The 8,631-nt window shown below is 49.4% G+C and overlaps 1 protein-coding gene and 1 long non-coding RNA gene across 2 annotated transcripts in view; one reads left to right on the forward strand and one right to left on the reverse strand.

Annotated features, from left to right (window-relative positions):
* The window catches only part of Spatc1 (spermatogenesis and centriole associated 1), a 19,652-nt gene extending 12,292 nt beyond the window's left edge, over positions 1 to 7,360 (reverse strand). The window contains exon 1 of the mRNA XM_050144884.1: positions 7,153 to 7,360. Within this exon, the coding sequence (XP_050000841.1) occupies positions 7,153 to 7,357 (205 nt within the window). The 5' untranslated portion in view covers positions 7,358 to 7,360. The remainder of the gene's footprint in view (positions 1 to 7,152) is intronic.
* On the forward strand, positions 5,951 to 7,267 carry LOC126503309 (uncharacterized). Its single transcript, XR_007592250.1, has 3 exons — positions 5,951 to 6,162; positions 6,854 to 6,951; positions 7,138 to 7,267. It is a non-coding gene; the product is annotated as an uncharacterized lncRNA (long non-coding RNA).
* Positions 7,361 to 8,631: the final 1,271 nt, after the last annotated feature.

An 8,631-nucleotide genomic window follows, 5' to 3' on the forward strand; every position in this document is an offset into this window, starting at 1 on the left:
CCCCCCCCTTCTCTCTCTCTCTCTCTCTCTCTCTCTCTCTCTCTCTCTCTCTCTCTCTCCCTCTCTTGTTCTCCTCTGCTACTCTCACAGCCCTGCACCCATTTGTCTCTGTCTCCCAGTGATATCCCAGTGCAAGCATCTGAGCAAATCCTGGAGTTCACAGTAACAAGAGGGCCCTCAGTCTGAACGCTGTCCTGGTTTTATTTCCGCTCCCTATGGCTGAGCTAAGGTCTGTAAGCTCTTGGCAGCTATCTTCCTGGGAAAGCTGTTTTCTTTCTGGTAGTCTTTCTAGTCGACCCCTCCTCCCAGCCAGTACAGTCTATCCTGAGACTCCACTTTTGCTTCCAAACCACTGCAGTGGAATGCGGGCCTGCCCTCGGGGTTACAGAATACCGCAAGAAGAAGTGTAAGGTTTATGCCCCAGGAGGTCTTACAGATGGCTGGTACCGTTTAGCTCACTATGTGGTCAAACAGAATCTTCAGGTTCTCTTCTCAGTTCCTACTCAGGTCTTTATTTCAGGCCTCCTCTTCCCCACCCTTGTTCTTGAGACGGGGTCTTACTCTGCAGTCTTGGCTGGCTTGGCAGTCACTCTGTAGTTTGAGAGTCTACAGAGATCCTCCTGCCTCTGCCTCCAGAGTGCTGGGATTAAAGGTGTGCACCGCCATGCCTGACTCTACCCTTGCTCTTGAAAATCTTTTGCAGAGGAAATTGAGTCAATAAGTCTGAAGTCCCCGCACCCAGCTTCACGCTTACCATCCTCCCCCTCCTTCCCTTCAGATGAAGACACTTCCCAGAAAGGTCCCTTTTCACTCTGGGCAGTTTCAGTCTCTCCTAGTTCCTTCCGAATGTAAACAAATTCAGGTTGTTGTCATCTTGAAAAGAAACTCTGGACTCTTGCTCTCTCCAGCCCCTGCACTGTCTGCCCAGCTCCCACACCCTCTGTGAGGTTAATTTCTGTGGTCAACTTGATCAGATTGAGAAACACCTAGGACATCCTAGAGGGCATGGTGTCTCATATCAGTAACCCTAGCACTTGGGAAGTGGGGGCAGGGTGTCAGGAGTTAAACTATCCTCAGCTAGACAGCCAATCTGACACTGGCTTGGAAAACAATAGCTGTCTCAATACAACACAAAACAGACAACAAAAGACAACCTAGCTTTCAATTTGTCTGTGAGGGCCTTTCCAAAGGTGATTAACTGAGTATATAAACCCTGACTTGGCTGCGAGTCACACTATCCCAGACGGAACCAAAAGCATCAGCGTTCTTCTCGCTGTGCAGATGCAAGTGACGGACTACTCACACCCTCATCCTGCCATCACAGGCGATGTGCTCAGGCTGTAAACGGAACTTGATTGGCCCTTTCCTCGGGTTGGCCACAGCAACGAGAAAAGTAATGAAATCTCAAAGTCAAGCTTCCCAAACTAAGACGCCATGGCCATCTGTTCTTTCCGGTTTCTTTTTAAAGTGTTTTTACACTTACGTGTGTGTACACACACATACACTCACACCACAGCATGGGTTTGGAAGTCAAACTTGTGGGAGTCAGTTCTCTCCTTTCACAGTGTGGGAGCTGGGGATTGAACTCAGGTCATCAGGCTTGGTGGCAAGCCCCCTTTCCCACAGAGGCACCCCACCTCTTGCTATCTCCTTATTTCATGCTCCACCTCACTCTGGCCAGCCTTTCTCAGTGAGGCTGAAATCACTTTTATTAAAGCCATGGATACAACGTCACTGTTCAGTAAAGGCTGTGAAATGTTGGGCACTTTCCTTGCTCAACTGCTGGGCAAGCCTTTCCTTAACTGGTGCCATTTCTTTTGCAATTGCCTCTTGGCCTCCAAGACATAAAACGTTTGACATTTCCTTTGTGACTTGGGATGCTCCTCTGCCAACTTCTCTACCTGTTCTTACTCTGCACTTGCCACTCAGCCTCTTCCAATTGTGCACCCTCCCCACAAGGTGCTTTTCGTTTTTTGTTGTTGGTGGTGGTTTTTTTTTTTTTTTTGCTCTTTTGTGTGTGGTTTTTTTTTTTTTTTTAGACAGGGTTTCTCTGTAGCTTTGGAGCCTGTCCTGGAACTAGACCAGGCTGATCTCGAACTCATAGAGATCCTGCCTCTGCCTCCCGAGTGCTGGGATTAGAGGGGTGCGCCACCTCTGCCCGTCCTCCCAGATGTTCTTAACCCCCCTCTCGTGGCTCAGTTATCAATGACTTTCAAATCTTTTTCTATCCCTGACCTCCTCCTCTGAGATTCATTCGGGAATCATGTTGCCACTCTCTCCAGAGCCCTTTCTGTGGCTACCTTACAGTTTATCCAAATTTCAACTCTTTGCCTGTTTTCTTTATCCAGGCTCACCTCTAACATTCACAGGGCTGTGGGCAGGAGCACAAATGGAAGCCCACACACTTTGTGTCAGAGAAGCTGAAAACTATTATTCAAGCCAACTCTGAGATAATGCTGTTCTTTCTCACTCTGACAAACCTTTGTAATGACCCAGAATAGTAAATTTAAATTCAGGATTATTGTACTTGCTGGAGTGCTGGCCTGGGATGTGGTCCCTGTGGTAGAACTGATTGATGACCCCTTGGTCCGAGCCCCATCCATCCAACACCCATTCTTTCACCATCTGGCCTTGGCTCTGCACCGCAGTGGGCCTGGGATACATGATTTTGTACCTACAGCCCATGTGTTCAAGATATGTTCCTCTCTCCCCAGCTATCTTTCCTTCTGTGTTCTCCTGAATTTGGTTGTACCAGAGCCCTGGACCAGGGCTTAAAGGAACAAGGTGGCCCTAGGAAGAGAAATTGAAGCTTGTGTTCATGAGCACAAATAAAGAGCCTGACCTCATGGAGGAGGCCATTCACAGAGTTAGACTGTAGAGTCCAGAGCCTGACCTCATGGAGGCAGCCATTCACAGAGTTAAACTGTAGAGTCCAGAGCCTGACCTCATGGAGGCAGCCATTCACAGAGTTAAACTGTAGAGTTCAGAGCCTGACCTCATGGAGGAGGCCATTCACAGTATTAGATTGTAGAATCCAGGTGCAGTGGCCCAATCCTGTTATCCCAGTACTGGGAGGCAGAGGCAGGGGGATCAGGAACTCAAAGTTAGCCTGGTCTACATGAAACTCTCTACCCAAAGCCAAGAATTAAAAAAGGAAAAGAAATAGGTTGTTGTCACAAGTAAGGAGAGATGGCAGTGGGCAGAGTCACTGAGGTCACTAAAGGGTCCTTGACTGGGTCTGATGATGGCGAACTGCCGCTGAGTCCCTTCAGTCAGACATACTCTGGGTGCTCCATTATCAACACCTTATTTTATTTATCTTCACTCTTTTCAAGACAGGGTTTCTCCTGTGTAACAGTCCTGGCTGTCCTGGAACTCACTCTGTACCAGGCTGGCCTTGAACTCAGAGATCCTCCCGCCTCTGCCTCCTGAGTGCTGAGGTAAAGGAGTGAGCTACCACTGCTGGCTACTTATCACCTCTTACATCTGACAGTTAGGATTTCCCTCTCTTACTAAACTTGATGGATTCCTGTCCACTTGCAGTTCCTGCTGTGGTTTCCCATCTGGGTGCCTGAAAGCTTCTTGGTAACCCTCTCCCCGCCTCGCTCGTGCTTCCCCCTGCAGTTGTTCTGGGCACAGCTATGGCTACTTCCTGTTTCTGCTCATTGCTTTAGGGAACAAGTCCTTAGCATGTCATTTACTATCCCCAGTCGGTTTTGATCTGACCCTTACTGAACTCCCTAGCTGACTGTTCACTTCTCCCTGGCCCCGAACAAGAGCATCCACAAACAGTGCCACACACACACGAACAACATACACAATCAGGGATGTAGCATAAACGCAAGCTCCCACACCACACACGTTCATGCATAACACAGAAACTCGCATATTCTAACAGTCATATGGAAATAACTACTCACACACGACATACCCTCAAAGCATACGTGCTCCATATGTTCTCACATGCCTATGTGTGTACCTGGTGTGCTTCAGTTGCACACGCCAACACCATGTACTCCACACCCACTCATCACTTCACAGACTTACGTGCCACACATTCTCTTACACACATCGCGTTTGGCCTCTTCTCACTCCGGTAACACTAGGAGCAGGTCTTTGTCCACACTACACTTTCCCCTGGAACGTTGCTTTCTGCCTTCATCACCAGCTGTTTGAACTCCTCCATAAAGAGCTATCTGTGAACTCTGGGAATCGAACTCAGGTCCTCTGCAAGAGCGCAATGCTCTTAACTATTGAGACATTTCTCCAGCCCCAAGTGTTGTGGGATGTTTAGTCACACTGTGAACCCATTAAGAGAGTTACAGGATGTCTGTAAGATGGACAGGTAGTAGTGGGGAGGGGCTTAGTATATATAGCATAGGTACTTTTGTTTTGGCAGAGTGGAAGGACGTTTTTTTTTCAGAGATGACAGCAAAGGGAGAAAGTCAGCTAATTGCTACTCAACTTCTCTGAGCTAGCAAGTTTTCACCCCAGCCTTGTTCTCCCGAGTCTCATTGATAAACAGAAGGATAGAGATTTAATTAAAAGCTATATTAGATGGCAGCAATAAAGCCAATGCCTGTGGGAATGGAATTCCCACCAGGCCACAGTCTGAGTGATTGGGCTGCAGCCAGAGAAGGAGGCCAGTAACCATGGAGACACATTTGCTGACTAATATAACAGTAGATTAAAGTGCAGCCTCTGTGCTGCTGGAAAAACAACACCCATGGATTTAAGATTTAAACCTAAAAGCCAGGTATGGTTGTATGCACTGTGATACCAGCACTCTAGAGGCTGAAGTAGGGAGATAACCACTTTGAGGCCAACCTGGGCTACATATTGAGTTCAAGACCAGCCTAGACTATATAGCAGAATTCTGTCCCCAAAATCACAAGGGCCAGGGAGTTGGCTCCATAGATAAAAGCACTTAATACAAGCATGAAGACCCAATTTGGATCACCAGAACCTGTGTAAAAGCTGGACATGGTGGACATTTGTCCACTGTACAGATTCCCATGATGAGATCAGAAGCAGAAACTGGAGAATCCCCCATGGGCTCATGGGCTGGGTGGCCTAGAGTATACACTACAGTGGCAGAAATAAGAGGAGCCCTGACTCAAAGAAGATGAAAGATGAGAACCAAAGTCTGCAGTTGTCTCTGACCTCCACACATGTGCCATGGCACGTGCATGCATGTCCTCACATACAAACCCACACACAAAGACATGTTTAAAAGATGACTTTAGAAAGCAATAAAACCCAAGGCTTGCAGTAGGAAGCCTGAATCCAGCTTCTTAGACCGTGGAACTTCTTAAAAACTTTGTACCTCCTCTATGCATACTTTTGTCATTTTGCCTGTTATCTCAGTCATGAGTGACAGGACATTTAAAACTGGAGGTGCGTGTGTGCTTGTGACGGCTACCAGGGAAATAAAGAGTGTCTATTACAGCCAGGCTCGAAGGTAAGAAGCCCAGGGGGGGTAAGGAGCTGGGGAGGAAGACCTAAGGGAATTGAGTACAGTCCAAAGGACTTCAGCCATTTAGTATGAAGGTCTGAGTTCTATACCAGAACTTTCTTTCTGAGACAGTGTCATGTGTAATCCGGGCTGGCCTCGACATCACTGTGTAGCTGAGAATGACTTTCAACTTCTGGTTTTCCGGTTACTGGCCTGTGTCGTCATACCTAGTTCCGGGCAGGGAGCAAACCCAGGGCTCCAGGCAAGCTCAGTAGGCATTCCACCACCTGCGCTACATCCCCACCCCCTGGTGAGACTATTTCCAGGGATTAATTAGGCCTTCAGGATCCTCTGAAGCTAGCTTCCCTTGTAGTTGGGTGCTGTAGGTGGATTGGCTGAGGGTGGAGGGGCAGGGCTTGAAGCCTGAGCCTGGGAGTCGCAGCGATTAACGTGAGTCAGGATGTAGATAACTAACTTGGCTTGGGAACTCAGGAAGAGAGACTCAGCAAAGGGTTATTATTCCCAAATGCCGTGCAGAGGTGGAGAAGGCACTTGGGTGGCACTTAGGATGTTACTCATAACCTTTCCAGAACAGCCTTGTTGGTGTCCACTGCCAGGCTGTAGAGGTCCAAACAGGCGGAGCAAAGCTCCACTCCCCACGACGAGAGGGGCTTCATGCCTGACCATGACCAGAGGAAGCAGGGGCGGTAAGATGAAGGCCTGTGGCAGAGAGCAGGTCATCGCGGGGCGTGTGTGGTGTGTGTATGTGTGGGGGTAACTGTAAGCACACACAGAAAATCATGGGCAGAAAATCACAAAGCGGAGGAAAGACTGTGTAGGGAGGAAGATGGATAATAACTACCAGTGTTTCCTTGGCAACCTGTATCAGCCATGGCGTCTGTAGGGCATCCTGGGAGCTCGTTACCCCTATAAGTTCTCCTCCTAGTATCCTCAATGCTGACCACTCCTTGCTCACAACTTTCCATTCTTTCAGCCCTTCCTTCCTGTTAATATTCTCGGCTCGGTGACCTCTGTCATCTCTTGGTGTCTGAACGCCACCTCCCTCTAGCCCCCATCCCTATACCTGGGCTTAGCATGGGTCACTGGTTTGACTGCATTTCCCTGAATACTCGTTACTTCTTGGCTTGCTCCTCTCTCACCCTGCTCTGGATATGCCCCACAGCTTCCATCACACGCTAAGAAATCCCAAATCTCAACTCTCAGGCCTGGTTTCTCTCCTCGGCTTCTGGATATGAGTCTCCTTCTGGCTATCTCTGACTGGAGAGAAATACAGAAACAGATTGTGGGCTGATGGTGAGGGTTGGGGAAAGTTGAAGGCAAGAGAAGACGGGGATGTAGAGGAAGAGGGTCAGTAGCATATCATATTGGACTCCATAGGGAAGAACATTTGGGTCCCAGAGCTGGGCAGTTTTCAGTCTATGATGCTGCTTGGAAGTTAGGTTGAGAGGAAGAATGTGGTGAAGAATTCTGATCAGGTGAGCAGGAAATGGGGCCTTTCTTCCTGGGGTCCTATGCATTCATCCCTCCTCCATCTGTCGAGGCTGAAGTCCTCTGTGCTTCTATCTAAACCCTCCCTCCCCAATTTCCTCAGACCCCGGAACACTAGCTCTTCCTCCCTCAGCACAGCCCTCCCCTCCCCTCCCCACTGTCCTTCTACCCAGGCCTCTTATAGTTACCCTGGTGTTGGGAAGGGCCTGTGGCTGCCTCACCAAGCCCGCTGGTGAACCCGTTGATGCCGAGACCACCTGCCTGAGTCTTGATCGCAGACTTAAGCTCGTGATTCTCCCGAATGAGCCGTACCAGCTTCTTCAGTTCCTCGTTTTCCCGCACCAACCTCTCTATCTGATGCCGAAGCCCCTCATAATTTGTAAGTAGAGACATGCCCCAGGGCAGTAGAGAGGGTGCGGCCCAAAGGAGGGCACTGCACTTGGAGGCTGCCCAGGGCCCCGGGCCTTGCCCGGGTTGGAAAAGGGCGTCAGAGTCTGCAAAGCTAGCCCAGTGGGCACTGGGTATTATGAGGTCAGAGACTGTACCCTCCTCCTTGCCCTCTACTTTAACAGGTTCAGCTCTCTGTGCCTCCAGACCTGAGCCTTGCCTTCCTTCAGCCTGCAATGTCCTGGCAAGGTCTGGCCAATTTTGATCTCAAGTTTGCCTCTTTTACAAGGTTTCTCTGCTTTTTAAGCTAATTGCTGGCCCCGGCTTCCCCAGCAGATGCGCCCTGTGTCATGTCACTTCCCTTGTGCCTGGGAGATGAGTCCTCACTACTTTCCACTGGACACACAGTGTCAGAGCTGTACTTCCCGAGGGTGCTCAGAACACCTCAGGGGGCGCATCTTGGTACAGGCATTTGTTGACTATTGGTTTTTGTTTGTTTGTTTGTTTGGTTTTTCGAGACAGAGTTTCGCTGTAGTTTTGGAGCCTGTCCTGGAACTAACTCTTGTAGACCAGGCTGGCCTCGAACTCACAGAGATCTGCCTGCCTCTACCTCCCCGAGTGCTGGAATTAAAGGTGTGCACCACCACCGCGCAGCCTTGTTGACTATTTGTTGATGAATGCTCATTATTCTGCCTTCCTAGGCAGGGTGCCCTTTCCTTTAGATATAGGGCTTGCTTGGGTTTCGTCTGTCAGCTAGCTCCTGAGGAATCTCTGTCTTGGATGCCGGGACATGGGCCCATAATTTCTTCCAGCCACAAGTGCTCCATTCCTTCCCTGGCTCTTGGCCCAGGGTCTCTTTTATCCAAGCAGAGGCTCCCCACAGCTTAAGGGTTTCCATTCCTGACACGGGTCCCCTCACTCCCATCTGTCATGGTTCTTCTTTTGCACCCAGGTTTCTGTTTCTCGGGTCCTTAAATCTTCCTGAGTTTCACTCTTTCAAGAATCTAAAATAAGACCTGATGGTGGCCCGGCAGTACCCTCTGTTACTCCATGATCACCAGGGTTGACGTGGCTCGTGGTCCAGCAGTACCCTCTGTTATTCCATGATCGCCAGGTTGACGTGGTTGACGTGGCTGACGTGGCTGGCTAGGTGAGTATCTCGTTCCTCTCTCACTGCTCCACGTGTGCTCCTCCAGAAGCTGTCCACTTGGTAGAAGCCAACTTTGTCTCAGGGGAGAACCAGTTTTCTGTCAAAGATATACAAGTAGCCACACTCCTCT

This window comes from Alexandromys fortis, unplaced genomic scaffold (assembly GCF_014885135.2).
Source record: "Alexandromys fortis isolate MF-2015 unplaced genomic scaffold, M_Fortis_MF-2015_v1.1 scaffold_2_1_26212458, whole genome shotgun sequence".
In the NCBI taxonomy this organism is placed as follows: Eukaryota; Metazoa; Chordata; class Mammalia; order Rodentia; family Cricetidae; genus Alexandromys; species Alexandromys fortis.